The 18,971-nt window shown below is 34.5% G+C and overlaps 1 protein-coding gene across 7 annotated transcripts in view; it reads right to left on the reverse strand.

The window, feature by feature from the left end:
* The window catches only part of LOC127859326 (CLIP-associating protein 1-like), a 117,197-nt gene that overhangs the window by 16,362 nt on the left and 81,864 nt on the right, over window positions 1–18,971 (reverse strand). For 3 of the 7 annotated variants that reach the window (XM_052396660.1, XM_052396657.1, XM_052396656.1), the window contains exons 24-35: window positions 17,011–17,138; window positions 16,247–16,357; window positions 13,967–13,978; window positions 12,325–12,428; window positions 12,015–12,078; window positions 11,609–11,772; window positions 10,857–10,935; window positions 8,304–8,327; window positions 5,714–5,944; window positions 4,909–5,036; window positions 4,119–4,371; window positions 3,117–3,192 (exon numbers count right to left, since the gene is read on the reverse strand). In XM_052396660.1, coding sequence (XP_052252620.1) covers window positions 3,117–3,192; window positions 4,119–4,371; window positions 4,909–5,036; window positions 5,714–5,944; window positions 8,304–8,327; window positions 10,857–10,935; window positions 11,609–11,772; window positions 12,015–12,078; window positions 12,325–12,428; window positions 13,967–13,978; window positions 16,247–16,357; window positions 17,011–17,138 — 1,374 coding nt within the window. Of the gene's footprint in view, window positions 1–1,231; window positions 1,274–1,863; window positions 1,903–3,116; window positions 3,193–4,118; window positions 4,372–4,908; window positions 5,037–5,713; window positions 5,945–8,303; window positions 8,328–10,856; window positions 10,936–11,608; window positions 11,773–12,014; window positions 12,079–12,324; window positions 12,429–13,966; window positions 13,979–16,246; window positions 16,358–17,010; window positions 17,139–18,971 lie in introns of all 7 variants that reach the window. The other 4 variants (XM_052396654.1, XM_052396655.1, XM_052396658.1 and 1 more) reach the window with 4 other exon arrangements.

Consider the following 18,971-nt stretch of genomic DNA (forward strand, 5'->3'; position numbering starts at 1 on the left):
CTTGCACTTATAAGTCAGATCTAAATGTGTGGATGTTTAATGAAGTCTGTCATAAGACGATGGTCGCAAATCTTTGAAATTTGATTATATGATCGAGCAGACTCATGATATCAAGGAAAATTAGTGTCCAACAAATACAATTTATTGAAGCAATTATTTTTTATTATTTTCTACGATGATCACCCCATATACAAAATTGCCCAACAGGTTTGCTTTTGATTTTGAGGAGGACAATTCATAACCTTGGAAAAAGGAAATACTCTATCCCTTCATACCTTGTAACTTGTCATACTAAGCATACTCAGATCTAAGCACTAAACTCTTGAAATTCCTCCAACCTATTTTAAAGAATATACTTCCTTTTATCGGTAACCATCACACAATTTGACTGGTCACATGCAAGCAAATATTCCCTTTTTTGACAGATACCAATGCAAAAGGGTAAGACTTTGTGCCCCTTCACCATGCTTGGAATGGCAGGGACATACAAATAGTTAACCAATTAAAACACACGCTCTTTGAGTAGACTAATTGCATACAATACTTTATGAAATTGCATTTGATCAAGGCATGTCAAAACATCAATGCAAAACCTCAGTGCAGTGCTCTTGAATTGCCAGGCCAAGACAACTTCAAGGTCTGCCTAAAAGGCTTGGTGATGATGCAGTTAGGGTGGTCAGTTTTAAACTTCACAGAACATGCAACAATTATGTGGAAATGCAGAGAAAGGAAGAAAGAACTACCGTGTTGCAGACAGAATACTTCTAATATGTCTACATACACTGGAAATGCCTTATATCAGTTCTGTTCACAAGTGCTTAGACATTCAGAAAATTGTAATGTATATACAGGAATACAAAGGGAATGAGGATTGCATAACTTTATGCACATTCAATGTCTTACATTTAACTTACAAGTTTGCCAAAAAATGGTTTAACCTTAACAATTACATGAAAATTGTTCAAAAATATAATTTAAGAATGTAAATACAATATTTTTCTTTCAAAAGGGGTAATTTGGTTTACCTGCAATAAACATTATTGTAAAAAGGTTTAACTCTTTACATTTAAAGTGTGATAATAGACATTTTGCACATTATTCAAAACTGTTTCCATAATTCCATAACATGAAAACAACAGCATAACAGTGAGACACACAGAGCACATGTCAGAAAGATTGTCAGAGGTTATTGTCCCATCCATAACAAAGGGAGGCAACTGTGAATACCAACCATAACTATTGATTTTCAAGCCCAGCAGGGACCGGCAAGCGTCTAGTGGCACAAAACACAATCAGGAATCAAAATAGCATGGCAAACACAAGCAAAAAACCATTGAACATGTAAGAATAGCTTGAAGAACACCTCTATACCACTCTATAGCCCAGGAAATTACAGGTATATATTATATAATTTTAAGAAAAAACTGATGTTATATATACTTAAGACAAAGAAATGATTATTTTATTTATTTTAAATATTTGAATCAAAGGTGCTTATATAATAGCTGTTTAGAAAAAAACAACAGATACATATTAATACAAAGACAACAAAAGGTTTTAAACATTAAAAAAAACATTAAAAAATGCTAGTATATACAATTTTGACTAAACCTTCTGTATGTGATCCTGAACTATCAAGATAGCTAACAATAAATGGTTTATGTTTTTTTAATAAGAATGAAAGATGACCTCCTATGTTTTTGCATTCTAGCAAGCAATCATAGATTAAATAGTTCAACACAACACAGATCGGGAGGGTCACATTCTACGCAGAAGCAGTACATGAAATTCTGAGTAATAGTAAAACTGTATCTTGGCAACCATTCCAATGCGCACAACACTCATTCAGATATATAATGACACCTTTAGGACGTCTCTTGTGTGCAGGTACTTTGAGTCTGACTGGAAAGCATAGTTCAACAAACGCATGACAAACAGGCTAATATATTGCTGCTAAACCTGTACTTAAAACATCATCATATTTTTATAACTTGTTAACATGCCTTTTACTGCATGAAGCAAAGTATTTGCATTTGTCACTACAAAATTTAATTGGGTTAATTACATAATCTTGAATTTTGTGTACAGTTGACATAGCTACCTATATCTGATGGAAGGTATATCATCCAAAACCTCAAACAAGAAGCTTGCCAGAACCCCAGTGTGGACCCATATATCATTCATTTCTCCATGGAATTGAAGTACAAACCATTGCCCTATTCCAAGCCAATTTGGCAAACCTCATACTTCAAAGAAAAGGGCCTTAGGCCCTAGGCTGCTCACCCGCAACTTTTGGAAACTGAACTGTTCTGAGCAACTTATAAGATCTTTCAGAAATCATATTTCAAACTTGGTTGAGATATCATTTGAACAAATGTTCTAAACAAAAAATGCTATTACTAGAGTGTTAAAAATGTTGATAATGTTTCAATAGTCACATGAGACAAATTGTACCCCTGCTGGCAATGTTTTTCAACTGATCACAACCATTTTCAAATGCGGTCCAGATTTCATTAAAACCAGTTACCCCCAGGGTAGGGCCAATTTTTCCTCTATAAACATTGTAAGAACTAACTTGGTCTAGTATAATCATATGATGTTTCAAGGCAAATACCAAACCTCTGGGTCTGGTGATTTCAGACGAGATTTGTTTCACTATATTTTTAACAGTTTTCCCCAGGGCATGGCCACTGTTCACCCCAAAGGCAAAATTGTACATGTCAAAGACCAAACCTAATGAACTTGCTGTTTATAAGAAGATATGAAAGTTAACACTATATTCGTACAAGTAAAACAAGTAGCGACAAGGGTTGGGCCTTGGTGCATGTTTTGAACAATCTTGGTACGAGAGCACCACTGAATAAAATGGACCAAACAATTTAACAACCTTGACAGCGGGTCACCCAGTGATCATTCTTGTGAATTTTCATTAAAATCTGCTTAACTTTTAAGGAGAAGCCATTTGAAGAAAACATGTATGTACACACAGACTGACAGACAACATGATATCCTAAAAGCTACCCATTAGCACAATGTGCTCAGATCACCTAAAATATTTACATGGAAAAATAACAGAAAAGCAGTGTGCATGCTTCCTAAATTCATCATCTACATACCTTCATTGAATGCTATATCATTCTCTGCAAAGAATGCTTCTGCCTGGTTGGATCTGTTGTAGCCATTGATCATGTTCTGAAAAAAACAACAGAAAGCAACATTAACATTACATTCTCCATAAATGTGTAGTTGACTTACAGAAGATGTTTAACTGCTAAATAAATCTAATGAATTAGATTAAAGTAGAGTCCTAAGTAGAGTCCTAAATAACACACAATTCATAGAATTTCTACAAAAATATGTGTACATGTTTTCAAGTAAAACTCTGGATGTTATGTGCATATGACAAAAAAAAAAGAATTCCATGAACTTGTGGTTAACATTTAGATTTCAAGCACTGCTAATGCTCAATAAGTATTTCTAGCACATATTGTAAACAATCTGAATTTTCAGTGCACATGATAAACAATCTCACCTTCAAGCACATATGGTGAACAACCAGAACTTCAAATACTGATGGTAAATAATTGGATATAGAAATACAAATTAAGGCTAAACCTCCGAGTTAAGATAATTCACTTGAATAAACCCCCAAAAGCTACAAGTAATGTTAATGACCTTGGGGAACAGAAACAAGGAATTTCATGCTTTGAAGAAATGTATTGACATTTTCACAAAAGAGGCTTAAGTAACACAAGGAATACAACTGGAATTTTTACCACAAAGTTAACCAAGTTCAAATTGTCAGGGCCCTTGGCTAGTGGGCCTCGGTGAGGGCCCTTGGCTAGTGGGCCACGGTGAATCAATCTGTGCCGCACTCTGGAACAACTAGGCTAAATGCATGAGCACAAAGTGTCATCCCAAACTTTCTGCTTATATTAATATTTTTTGTTTAAAGGAAGTCAATTTTTAGAGAAAATCCAGTTAAGGTGGAAAGTGTTATCCATAATAAGCTGGTCCACACAGTACAGGCTAATCTGGGATGACAGTTGACACACATGCATTGAACCCCATTTTCCAAAGCAAGTCTCATAAGTGTATGCTATGAGCACTGTACAGACCTCTTCCTGATAGTGTGACGGGTTGTACGCCTGAGTCTTCTTGGTCTCCCCAGCATCGGGACTGTCGTTCCTTAGGTCCTGAATGCCACTATCCTGTGATGTGAAGTCCTTGCGCTTTTTCACTTCGTCAAAATTGTCCAATTTACTATTAAAACTGAGATTTTGTATTTCTGCGGTGGTCTTTTTAAATGAGTTATAAATGTCTTCAGGATTCATGTTCTCTGTGTCTGCTTCGTCGCGCCCATATGGCCCTCTGAAATAATGCATAGACAAACTTGAAACAAATTTAACTGACCCTCTAAGAAAAAGTCTCTTTTGTATATGACATAGGGTAACAGTTGCCATCTGTCACGGCACAAGTTAAAAATCTTCTACTGTTTATAATCCAGTCCCGTTTCCTCACAAACTAACTGCCTTGAACCTTCACCACTCAGATATGCACTTTGACTTGTTTGTAGTCCCTCAGAATATCAAATTAAACTGAAGACCTTTCTTACAAGATTCAAGTTTAACACTTTCCCCCATAAGGAGCAAAGTGAAAATGGCTTTTGCAACCAGCATAAAGGTTTTACACTGTTTCCCGCTCAACAGTAACTAAGGGTTGGAAATGAAGTCTGTAAAACTTGAATCTAATGGTATTAAATTAAATGCAACTTTCTAAGGGATTACAAATGCGTCAAAACACGTTTCTAAGTGGTTAAGAGTTAAAAGTACCATTTCCAACCCTTATACACTGATGAGCAGCAAAACCTTCTGAGTGGTGGGGGGTCAGGGGCAAGGGTTGACTCACCTGGAGGGGGGTCTGCTCCTGTTCTGGCCAGTGGTCTGGGGGCTGGCCGTGTTCCTGGGGGTCAGCACGTCAGGCTCGTGCCCCACACCTCCCTTTAGGTGCATCTGCAGGATCTTAGTCGCGCCATCCTGATGGGAGAAAGCATGTGTACATGATTGTCATGATATGCTCTTCAGTGAAATGAAGAACATTGTTAAACACATATAGATAACCTGATGGAAATACTTTGTGTGTTTGTTTATTGGTTTCAAATACAAAATACCAGATCAGAATTCTGTATCTTAAAGCATTAAATCCATTTACATTTTAAACACCTGGACTTTTCAATGGCATCATCAATATGAAAGTCATGATAGGATGTAAATATTTGCATATCTTTCTTTCAATATAAAGTTAGGTTAATGTTCAGAATTTATACATGTGTTCTGCTAATGACTTGTACTGTTGTTTATTATGATGAGAAAATAAAAAAAAAACTGAATATTCCATGTTTATTGTGTTCTGATGATATGTATTGCACTTGTTGATTGTGTGAAATTGTTTCTCAAACACTGAACAGGCTTTCCAAAATTGCAGCTATGGAAGTATTTAAGCTTCAAAACTGTGTGTATTGTGCAAGCCTTTATTGTAATTCAAAGTAAACAATAGGTCTCAGAAAAGATAACAACAGTACATAAATTAAAGAAGAATAGCATTATACTTAAATAGTACAGACATGTAGTGAAAATTGAAAGCATGTGTCAGACAGTACTGTCAAAACAAATATAACATGTAAATTTTCCAAAATCAAATGCCATGATGTTACCTGGAAAGCTTTTGGCAGTCCAGAAAGAAGCATGGAGAACTCTGGTGGGTTCAGGTTGAAAAGGCAGATGAGCACAGACTGGGCCGCCTTACGCACGTCGGTATTCTTGGGCTCGTTAGTCCATGTGATCACACGAGAGACAACCAATCGTGTGTCGCTTGAGTTTGTGAAGTCGGACGGGTCCATGCATGGCACAAGTGAGTTCAGGTAGTTCAACATAGCCAGCTTCACCTGTAATGGATTTGTGAGAAGAATGGTTAAGGGTTTTTCCATAGTTAACCATGTATTGAAAAGGTAGTGTATGTTTCACTTATAAAGGGGCACATGACTTGAAAGTAGAATCTTTTTGAGCTTGGCAATGTGATGCTGACAATATTATTAATACACCAGCTGTCCTTAGACAGGCCACTCGACTATTCTTCCGCTTTGATCTTTCCCATGATATAATTACCACAAAGACCTATTTAAAGTGGAATATATGTAGTGGCTATATAACAGTATTTTTTTATTTGCAGTATGTATGTCCTGTGAGTATTCACTGAACAGTCAGGCTTACAATAATTTGTCATATAACATCAAATGATATTTCAACATTTCACAGCTAATCTTGATATTAATATGTATTTGTTTGATTATGGAACAGATTTGTTAAGTTTTTTTAAGTGATCTTTTATTTATAAAGCGATGTTAAGTAACTTATTTATTGCTTACACTTTCGGCACATTCTACATTGTACAAATCCTTTTCCTCCTTTTCCTCCCATGCACAAGTCAATTCACTAACCATACTATACATAAATCAACCTGCAAGGCGTTCCCTACCCATCTATTTGTTACTTAGCTAAAACCATGCCTGCAGCATTGAGACGGCACGTTACCATTAAGTCTGATCATCATTTGCTTTTGTTTTGTATTTAAATGTGATACAAATACCATAAATAGAACTTTTTGGATGATAATTCAATGTTTTAAGCAGAAGATTTCTTTTGCTTACATGTTACTTAACCAAATTACTGATGGGACACTACACAAATAATGTGATGTGTACAATTAAATTAAATTGAAACTATTTTAATAACAATATTGGGTTAATAGAAAGTTATTTGTTTTTAATTTCAAAATAATATATGCTCCCCATTTATTTTACTTATATACTTAGTAACTTTAATTCGATTCTATATAAATGTTTGGTCTATAATAAAGATTATAATTATATAACATAACAAATATTAATTACCAAGGCATAGTCTTCAAACAGAATAGATATCATACTAAGCAGCCATTTTGTTTTATTCGCATGTCAAAATATACAATAGAATAATGAATAATATATATATATATATATATATATATATATATATATATATATATATATATATATATATATATAAAGTGAAATTCGAATACAACAAGAGATGTGTTTGTCAGAAACACAATGCCCCCTATTGCTCTGCTTTGAAGCCATATATTTGACCTTTGACCTTGATGGATGACCTTGACCTTTAACCACTCAAAATGTGAAGCTCCATGAGATACGCATGCATACCAAATATCAAGTTGCTATCTTCAATAATGCAAAAGTTATTGCAAAACTTTAACCAAGGTTAAAGTTTTGGGAAACACACAATGAATGACAGACAGACAGGCCAAAAACAATATGCCCCCGATCTTTTGATCCGGGGGCATAAAAATATACCTTCCATACTTCAGCAATTATAAATATTTGTCACTATGAAAATAATGATTAAAACATTGTTAAAGAACTAAATTTTAATTTGAATAATTTTTATAATTGTTTTTATTGACTTAACATTGATGTGTACATTGAACACCGCCTTCCTGCATAGCTAAGCATGAACACTAAGATGAAATGTTATTGTCAGAACATTCCTTTTTTTACCAAAACCAATGTTAGTTAAGGCGTTTGGGAAGGACAGGACAGAATTGAAAGGAAATCAATAAAGGAAGTGAAGCATGAAAATACACCATCATTTCATACTGTTTTATTGTGAATTATACATATACACTTACAAACTTTTTTTCCAAAATACGTATAATAATTTGTATAATATTCTCTTTGAATCACCTTTGAATTGCATAGCTAGCAGGGTTTATATTGTGTACCTTAAGATGCAGAAAATAGATAATTCACTACCCATAACCCTGGTCTCATTTTGCATTTTGTAGTTCAGTGCATAGCAAGGGGTTTTACAAAAGCTTTAGGAGAGCCTAATATCAATTATTCCATCACCCCCAAACAAAAGAACATAATGCATATACAGGTAATTCACTTGTTTTTGTTTTGTTTTTTTTAATCTTGTTTTTGCTAAAAAGACTTAAATTAACGTAATCAACATGCAACCATATTTTCTAAGTTTTTTCGCCAGGGCCAAGTTGAACTAATTTTCATCTGTATTCTACCCTAGATGCTCAAATATTACTCCTCCTCTTAATGGTCTAATGTTATCCCTGTCCCTGTTGCTCAAATGTTACCTAAAATGTTGCCCCTGTACACAAGCATGCAGCATTAATGAACAAGAGTCCTGTAGATTATGAGGAATGCAATGAAACAAAAATGATATATAGCTCACAGATCCTTTTGCCAGTCCATGGGTCTAGAAGAACGGCAGAACAAACAAATAAAAGTTAATAACATATCTACAGGAAGTGCATACAACATTTATAACTGAATTTTACAACAGGGTGATGCAACAACAAATGAAGCAATGATGTATAATGATCATCATGAATATGAATGGAATATGTAATTTAATACATCCTTTGCAAACAAGCCCATCATGAACATTTTAAGCCTAATTGTATAATTATGATGCAAAACTATATGAGCCATGCTGTGGGAAAACCGCGCCTAATGCATCAATGTAAAGTGTTGTCTCAGATCAGCCTGTGCAAAGACAAAGGCTAATCTGGGACATTACATTCTGCCTTGGCTGGATTTTTGTTAAGAAGAAACTTCCTTTAAACGAACATTTCCACAAACATGCATTAAGCTTAAGCCTGATTATGCCAGAGAGAGAGGTTATAACATGTTGTGCCTGGTATCCAGATTGCAAAATTCATTTGGTCGTTATTAAAATATGAGTGTAATGTTTAGCTTGAGAAACTTGAATTTCATGCTCCAATGAATGCCCCCATATTCCACTTTTGTTTCAAAACTCAGCTTGTGTCAAAAACACCAGAGTCTTTTGTGTGCAAATTTGACAGTTTACCTCTCAATGAGACCTTGACCTTTGAGGTGATGGGACATGTGATTCATAAGACACTCAGTCTCCTCATGGTAAGTATGTGTGGTAAGTTTTTGAAATTGCATGATAAATGACCCTGAAGGGGGCATACAAAGGTTCCACTATGAGAAGTTTTGGGACGAAATGTCTGGGAAAGGATGGATAAGTCGTTCTGATTCTGAAAGCAGCACACAGAACTGACCTGGAATGTTGAAGGGCTGGAGGTTCACTTTTCTACAGTTAACTGTGAGAGCTATAGTGGGGACATTGAGTTCAGTGCATACAGCCTGAGCACCAAGTAATAAGATAGATTCACATTTCTGCTTTTTCGAGTAATAAATGTTTTAAATGTTGTCTATGAACATTCAATGATGTCTATTAATATCCAATTGATGTCTACTTACATTTGAAATGATGTCTATTAACATTCAAAAGAATAAATGATAAACACTGCCAAAAAAATAATTTTGTTCAATTTATTCTTATTGCAATAACTTATGTCCTGTTCAAAATACGTAAATATTCACCATGTAAACATGCATTTATAAAAGTTGATCCATATATCCCAATCTTAAAGCTTCCTGACATATCAGTGAACTATAACCCCAAGCGCTATGTGGAAGCAACACCAAACCAACTGGAATATTACAGAAGCATGTACAAAATAATTATGTTGTGTTTTTTTTAACAAGTTTTCCGAATGTGGGTTAAAATAAACTTTCTCAATCTCATGCATGATACTAGAACAGATGTTTTAACAATTTTACAGTAAAGGCATATATATGCTGCACTTGCAAATGAATTCTAAAATCAAACCAAGCACCAAGCTTACAAATTTTAACACCATGAAAAATGAACAGAAATTGATACAATCATTTATGATCAAAATAATTCTAACAACACCCCAAGATATAGCTTGCAAATGGCAGACAGGCAAACCATGGGAAAAAACAGTATATTGTTACCTTTGCCTGTGAAGCGTGTGCAAAGAAGAAAAAAGTCAGTAAACAAACAAGTATGCAGGAAATCCTTAGGAAATTGGGGACATGGTAAAACTTGTGCTTTTTGTTTCACCATTAGTTTTTAAAACATCAGTTTATTTATTGGTAAAAGACCAAAATTACCAAATATAATTTAAGAACCACTCTCAAGAATTTTTTCAGGCAATATTTACACATGTATATAAAGGAACTTGCCAAAATACTATAGCTTGTATACAAACAGCAATTACATTATCAAATATGACTTACACTTTACAGACTAGCTAGAGTTGGCAAAATTACCCATGTTACAATAACACCAAAACAAATTGAAGGCTAGAAGAAAATAAATAAATAAACTGATGTTTTTTTAGTTAGAATTTAAAAAGCCGATGGACATACCTTATGCTCAGGCTAAAAGAAGCCAAGACACGGCCAGAAGCAAACATTCTTTAATTGATTAAGTATTAGAAGTTATATGCCATATAAATGACAGATTGATGAATGGTATAATTTCCCTAAGACATACATAGAAATGATTGATTATTACATAGTTAAGAGAAGTAAAAGGTATTTATGTAATTTGATAATTTAATATAATCTTAACACTGCAGAATGGAAGATATCTTTTCAATTGTGCAATTTTTTGAGATTTACTCCATTTTATACTAGCTTACATCTTTCAGACATTGTTGAACTGACTGTAAAAGTATTTTTACTTAAAGTACAACCACTTGTAAGCACCAGCAGATGGAAATCATGAATGCGTAGAATACAAATCTCCCAGTGAAACGAAGGAGAAAAACAAAACAGCTGCAATCAAACGTTGACCAATACCCTTAAAAAGCACTCCTTTCAAAACTGAATCAGCAAAATATTGTTTTAATAATCGGCATTGATTCGTGCATTAATATCATACCTTCAGACTGGGTGACTGGGTCTGGTCTATGATGAATCTCGTCAAAATGTTGAACTGCAGATCACATGGGAAGCATTCTCTGTGACAACATCATTCAAACATATGTAATTAATGCACACAGAAAAAAAGTCAATTGACTGATTTGATGAAAAGTGCAAAATGGTGCATACAACAATATTTACCATCATTATGTGTTTATATGATTGAAAGCTTGTTATCCAAAGAATTTGCAAAAAAATAAATGGGAAACTATGACAACAATTTAAGCCATGAATAACTAAATATTTTTTAAAAAGAATTTCTGTCTTAATTGTTTCAATATTACTTCATAAAAGTTTCAGTATTAAGACTATTGCTCGTACTATAACAATTGTTTCAATAATATTGAAACCATAAATATTACTGTGTAAACCTTTTCATAAGTAAGATTATGAATATGAGGAAACCGGTACTCAATATATGAACATAAAGCGACATCTCAGATAAGCTTGTGCAGTCCACACAGGCTAATTAGGGACGACACTTATATGGTATTTCTTTGTTTGAAGGAAGTCTCTTCTTCGCTAAGGCCAAGAGTGTCATCCCTGATTAGCCTGTGCAGAATGCAAAGACTTATCTGGGACAACAGTTTATGCACATGCACAAGTCATGTCAGTTGTTCTGAGTTCTCTCCCTTAGACTGCATAGGTCTGGTAAAACTTCATGTTAGTTTTTCTTGGTATCTCTAAGACTATCCAGGTCTGGTTCCATACCTGGTGGCATCTAGAGCTCGCTGTACTTTGGCTTGCAGGGAACCAAGGATGTCTGCTCCCAGCTTGTTGAGTAACCGTGACAACAATACATACAACCAGTCAGTCATGTCTCGACTGTGCCCTGTGATGAGGTCTTGCAACATATCCAGGAATAAACTGAACACCTGTGCAATAGAAATTAGGAATTTTAGTCAATAAGTTAAAAGTTATGACTTTGAACTAACTTTGTACCTTTAAGACATACATATATGAAGGCCAAAACAGATTTCAAACTGAAATCTACTTAGGGTACACAATACTTCATTGAACGAATATCAAAAAGTTTTCAAAAAGATAAATGACAATCAATGCTGAAATAGAAGCTTACGTGTCTTTTTAATGTATGAAAGATTTTGCTACAACTTACTTTACTATGGGGATCATGGAACATTCTAGTAAATATTTCGGTGGCTTTTTTCAATTCTATCCGCCTGAAAATAAAATTAAGAGTTTTAACGATGCATTATAACGCACAGTGTTGTTGTTTTAAATAATTTATTATTTAACATTTTATGATACTATTAATACTTTTATCAGCAAATTTCTGAATTATATTACTTATTGTTTTAATATAACCAGATGAAACCTTTCCAATAAATGATCAAATATTGTTAATAAACAAGAAACTGAAAGTCAAAGTGTTGTGTAGTTTATACTTTATTCACATAAAGACTTACGTCAATGTTCTATTTTGCCGTAACAATTTTGTCAGGCTGATGACTCCTTCCTTTCTATCTTGGTAGGAACTGCTTTGTAACAAAGTTAGAATTTCACCCATATCCTGAAATCATGGAGATAACAAAACACGTTTGAGTTGCGTTCTGAGAAAACTGGGCATAATGCTTGTGCGTAAAGTGTCATCCCAGATGAGCCTGTGCAGTCCGCACAGGCTAATCAGGGACGACACTTTCCACTTTTATGACATTTTTTGTTTAAATGAAGTCTCTTCTTAGCAAAAATCCAATTTAGGCAGAAAGTGTCGTCCCTGATTAGCCTGTGCAGATTGCACAGGCTAATCTGGGACAACACTTTACGCACATGCTCTATGCCCAGGTTTCTCAGAGTACGACTCATTTATTTATTGAAAGGACCATATATTGACTGCTAAATTAAACAGGCTGCTTAAGCCTTTTAAACACTGTTAAAATACTTCAAGTGTATGGCTAACTGCAATTTTATGGAAGCAAACATTTAAGAAGTTAGGGGCAATATTACCATCAATATTATTCTTGTTGGTTTTAAAGTATCAAGCTTCTATGAATAAAATAGGACAATTTGGTCTTGGGATGACAGTTGAATTTATTAAGGAAGTTGCTGTCTAAATACCAATGGTGATACAATAAGCCACGCTCTGGGGGTAACTGGGCTTAATGCATGAGCATATAGTGTTGTCCCAGATTGTCCAGTGCAGACTGCACAGGCTAATCTGGGACGACAATTTACGCACATGCCCCGTTTTTCCACAGCGCTGCAAGAATGTAGGTGCAAGTATAGAGACACAATACAAAGGTAATAAACACATTGGAGGTGCCAGAAAAACAGCATTTTCTACTGCATGTTGACGATATCATCCCATCAAAAAACAGCAAGAAAAGCAATAAAGACTAACAGACTATGCAAATACTTTAAGCTAAAAGGACCGACAAGTAAATTCCAAACATAATGTAATGTTTAACTATTTAGGCAATCAAGGGATCTCTTAACAATGGGTGTATCTCGGTCTGTAAGGTGAGAATAATTTGAAAATGCCAACAAAAGTTTATTTTAATTAACGCCAATAAAAAACAGTCTACAATACAAAGAGAGTCAAAGCACCACAGGTGCTCACCTGAGACAAAGAAATAATAAAATCAAATGCATAATGATGAAATGTAAGGGCACACATTGGATTCTCCACAAACCATGTGCATGAAACCTTGACATTGATACCTCAGTGTGCAACTGACCTTACTTATTGTTTCCTGTGAACAGGGAAAATAAGAACTAGAGTACATCCATAGTTCTAATTTGAATGTAAAATTGTGACAATGATGAGCATGCCACTTCTAAAGATTATTACAACACATACACATAACACATATTGGTGTAAGGTTGAAATTATCTCCTAATAAAAAGGTTATCATACTATGGCAAGTACGAGTACACAAAATACATTCTTTTTTAACAATACAATGTATACATAAAAGCAATCAGCATGGTACAGGTACTTGTACAGGTCTCGATCTATATCTGACAAAAAGATTTAAATATCAAAGGCAGTTTTGGAGTGCGTAATATACAAATGGGGAAAACAATGTAAGGAAATCAACCAAAGATTACCTTTGTTCTAGGCTACAGAATTGACAAGACGCATTGCATAAATTAATAGCAAATAGAAAGAATATTTAAAAATGACATGTAACAATACATACATAATACTTAAATATTACAAAAAACAAGAGCTGTCACCATAGAATGACATATGCCCTCTATAAACACTTTGATAGAAGTTATGAGCATTTTTCGATACCTAAAAGCAGATTTCGAAACCTAAACGCGGACCCTTAGTTCAAGGTCAAGGTCACAGGGGTCAAAATTTTTATGAGTATGAAAAGGCCTTGTCCATTTACACATGCATACCAAATATGAAGGTTATATCTCAAGGGACATAGAAGTTATGAGCATTTTTCGAAACCTAAACGCAAAGTGTGAGGGACAGACAGACGGAGGGACAGTGTGATCACTATATGCCCTCCTTCGGGGACATAATAACTGTCAATTTTTAGTTTAAATGCAAAACAATAGATTCAAATGAGAAAACTTAATTAAGTGTTTAGGAAAAAGCTAGAATCTTTGAAGTGGTCACAATACTTTTTCTTTTTCACTTAAAGGGGCCTTTTCATAGATTTGGGCACGTATTGAAGTTTGTCATTAAATGCTTTATATTGATATATCTAAATATTGGATCTAAAGGCTCCGGTAAAAAACAAGCATACAATTAAAGAAAGAACAGTAATCCTAATCTGGGCTCAAACCACTGACCCCTGTAGTGGGCTCGAACCACTGACCCCTGTAGTAAGTCTTTCGCTTAGACCACTGGACATCCGTGGCTCGAACCACTGACCCCTGTAGTAAGTCTTTCGCTTAGACCACTCGACCATCCGTGCTAAACCATTAAGTGATGTGTTTTATACTTAACATAAGCAACCCTCATAGTCTTACAAAATACGACAACAACAGAACTGTCCAAATAATTCAATCGTTTTGCTTTGCAATGCTTTAAATTTTCAGGTTTTTAAATTGTCAAAAGATGAATATTATGGATATTTTAGAGTATGGTAAATGTTCAGTATTACTGTTTCCTCACAAATATCATAACTACAACGACAACTTGCAAATCTGAAACAATTTTTTTAATAATTTTTGTATATTTACTTAAACGTGAAATGGCCCCTTTAAGGGCTTTTCTACCGGTATATAAAAAAACTTTCTGTCATTGTACACGTGTTTTTATAATTTTATTGTTATAGTAATCCATTAGATTAACCACGTCCCTTCCTTAAAAAAAATCACATAAAAAAATGATTCTGAATGTGTTAAACACAGTGCAAAATTACATATTCAAAATATCAAAACCAAGGTTACAGTAATTGGACAACAGTTTGGTACCTTGCCAGATGGCGTAGAGCGACGCCTTGTAGGCCATCGTTCTACCTCACCCGAAGTCTAGACACGCATTAACAGAAGTAAACAGCATTCAAACACACACATCTTAACTTATATTGGTTATATGAATTTAACATGCCAAAGCAGTAGAACATCACACTGATGTTACAGGGGCATTTATGCTTTTTATTATGCCGGTGGCATCTGAATGTGGCTGTAAGATCAATTAACTTCTGAATGAGTAACACTCATATACTTAAATTAAATAATAACATACATAGCAATTATAAACATCAAACTTAGAACTAAGTAAAACTGAAAGCTATAAACAAATGATAGTTGCTAACTCAAAACATAGTTTTAATTTTAGCCTGCGTTGATACACATATGATTCTGTATCCAATAAAGTTTTTTCTGTACATATTTCTATAAAGGAATCTTTCTCTTAAGACAGCATAATGGCTTTGTGGTTATTACAGCAAAGTCATTTTACCCTCAAAAGTCCATCTTATGATGTAACATGTACCCGCCTGTGCAGGCAGAGTGTTAAGAGCAAACCCAGCGTATATGATATTTTATCCCACTTTTACAGCGAATTTGTTGATTAAAGCCCCGTTGATTAAATATCATCTATAATCAATGGCAGGAAATGACGTCAATATTTCGACAAAATGACGTCATAAATCCAGCGAAATTATCCAGTCAAACTAATTTTGTTTAAACAAAAAGATTTACAAAATAAAAAGTGGGATAAATAGAATAATAGGTTAGTGTTGATTATAGATCAGGTTTATCATGCTCGGCACGAAAAAGAAAAATTTCTAAGCCTCGCATGATAAACCTGATCTATAATCAACACTTACCTATTGTTCTCTATGTGGCATTTCAGCAGATACAAAGAGTTTCACACTGATCTTCTGATGTACGCATTACATCACTATACACGAATCTCACCTCAGAAGTTTTGCTGTAGGAACTGAACGACCTCTCTGAACAAACACTTGACGTCTCACTGGCATTCTCATCTGAGTCATAGCTCTCGTAACGCTTACGCATTGGAACACGCTGTGAAAAACATACAAACCTGGTTAACATAGAAAATGGGCAACAGGCTCACTGTGATCTCAAACTTAGTCTCTATAAAAAGTATTTACAAAAAAAACAAAACATTTTTACAAGGTGGCATTTTATCATTATGAAATTGTAAATGAATGCTGTATTTTGGGCCGGAGGCCTTTATTTACATGATACCTAATACATCTTGAATCTTGAAAATTAACAAATGAAAATGCTTGTAAAATTTTAATTATTATTGGTTCAGTATGTAAGATTAAATTTTTGATAAAGCTTAAGAAAGTTAGTTTCCATGGAGACAGGTCAGATACAGCTTGACAATAAAAGGCAGAATTGTGCACATATCTATTTAAGTAATGAAATAAAACTTGCAAACACAAATGTGTTAACCCAAAATGATTGATTGTAGTGACCTTAAATCTAAGGTCCCTAGAGGCCCTTCTGAGATGAATAAACACTTTTTTTATGTTTCAGTCACTTTTTATAATGACTCCACCATAAAAGGAAAGTGTTATCCCAAATTAGCCTGTACAGAAAAGTTTTTCCTACTTCATGCAAGAAATACTTTATGACATGAACAAATGACTCTACAAAACATACTGTCACCTAGCTACAAGACATAATAACAAAAATGTGACACAAACCAGAGCATCTGCCAGAAGGTCCTCCACATCTTGGCCTGGCTTCAGTGTCTTCACCACGGTGACTCCAGTGACCCCAGGCTTTGCACTCGCAGTAGTACTGCTACTGCCGCTTGTTCTACGCTCACGACCTGTTGAAGGATGCAAGAATTATAAAATATCTGGCTATTAATATATTTTCCTACTTAATACCTAACAATAATGTTGTTGGAACAAGAGGGCCATTGGCCATGAGCCTTAAGGCGCTCACCTGAGAACCTAAGGAATTAGACTATTGAGTGTTCTGCCATGGTGGAGTTCAAATAATGAAAGTACTTTATAAAACATAAATATTGAATTTGTCATCCCATTTTATTTTTTAACTCTACTAAGATATCATTAGAACAAATTTTCTAACCAAGGTTCATGAAGATTTGATAAACAAAATGACTTCTAGAGTATAAAGATTTTTTAAAATTTAAAATTTTACCTAGTGACCTATTTGTTGAACTCACAAGACCCAAATTCAACCTCAACCAAAAGTTCATTGGGACATATATTATAACCAAGTTAAATGAAGATTGGCCAATAAATGTGGCCATTCAATTGTTAACCAGTTAAAAGATAAACATTTAAGGAAAACTGATCAAATAATTTGACCAAACTTTCGAAAATATTTTACTGCAATTAAGACTTCTTGAGTGTTAACAAGGTGTTAACAAAGCCATATAAGGAAAAATACCACGCCCCCTGCGACCATGTTTTTCAAAACACAGAAACCATTTTCTAACTCAGCCATGATATCCTTAGAACAAATGTTCCTACCAAGTTTCATAACAAGAGCTGTCAGAGGACAGCGCGCTCGACTATTAGAGTGCTTGACAGTATAACTTAAGCCATCATGGGGTAACTGTTCAAATTATTCAATAACGTCAAGGTAATAGTCAAGGTATATTTTCCACAATCTATTAAACATTTGTAAAGACATAAAACAAACTAAATAGATTTTATTTCAAGTTTGACAGCAATAGTTTGGGTGTGAAGTTCGTACGGTCCTTCAAAAATAAAGTAAAGCCCTGAATCGCTCACCTGACTAACCAAATACAATCCCAACCCAGATTTAATCAAGATAAACATTCTGACCAAATTTCATTAAGATTGGATGAAAACTGTGACCTCTATTGTCTATACAAGGTTTTTCTATTATTTGACCTAGTGACCTAGTTTTTGACCTGGTGATCTAGTTATTGACCCCAGATGACCCAAATACAATCCCAACCCAGATTTCATCAAGATAAACATTCTGACCACATTTCATAAAGATTCGATGAAAACTGTGACCTCTACTGTCTACACAAACAAATTGTTGACGGTTTTTCTATTATTTGACCTAGTGACCTTGTTTATGACCTCAGATGACCCAAATACAATTCCAACCCAGATTTCATCAAGATAAACATTCTGACCAAATTTCATAAAGATTGGATGAAAACTGTGACCTCTATTGTCTACACAAGGTTTTTCTGTTATTTGACCTAGTTTTTGATCTAGTGACCTAGTTTTTGACCCCAGATGACCCAAATACAATCCCAAGCCAGATTTTATCAAGATGAATATTCTGACCAAATTTCATAAAGATTGGATGAAAACTGTGACCTCTACTGTCTACACAAGGTTTTTCTATTATTTGACCTAGTTTTTGACCTAGTGACCTAGTTTTTGAACCCAGATGACCCAAATACAATCCAAACTCAGATTTCATCAAGATAATCATTCTGACCAAATTTCATAAAGATTGGATGAAAACTGTGACCTCTACTGTCTACACTATGTTTTTCTATTATTTGACCTAGTTTTTGACCTAGTGACCTAGTTTTTGACCCCAGATGACCAAAATACGATCCCAACTCAGATTTCATCAAGATAAACATTCTGACCAAATTTCATAAAGATTGGATGAAAACTGCGACCTCTATTGTCTACAC

The sequence above is a fragment of the Dreissena polymorpha genome, chromosome 15, assembly GCF_020536995.1.
Source record: "Dreissena polymorpha isolate Duluth1 chromosome 15, UMN_Dpol_1.0, whole genome shotgun sequence".
NCBI lineage: Eukaryota > Metazoa > Mollusca > Bivalvia > Myida > Dreissenidae > Dreissena > Dreissena polymorpha.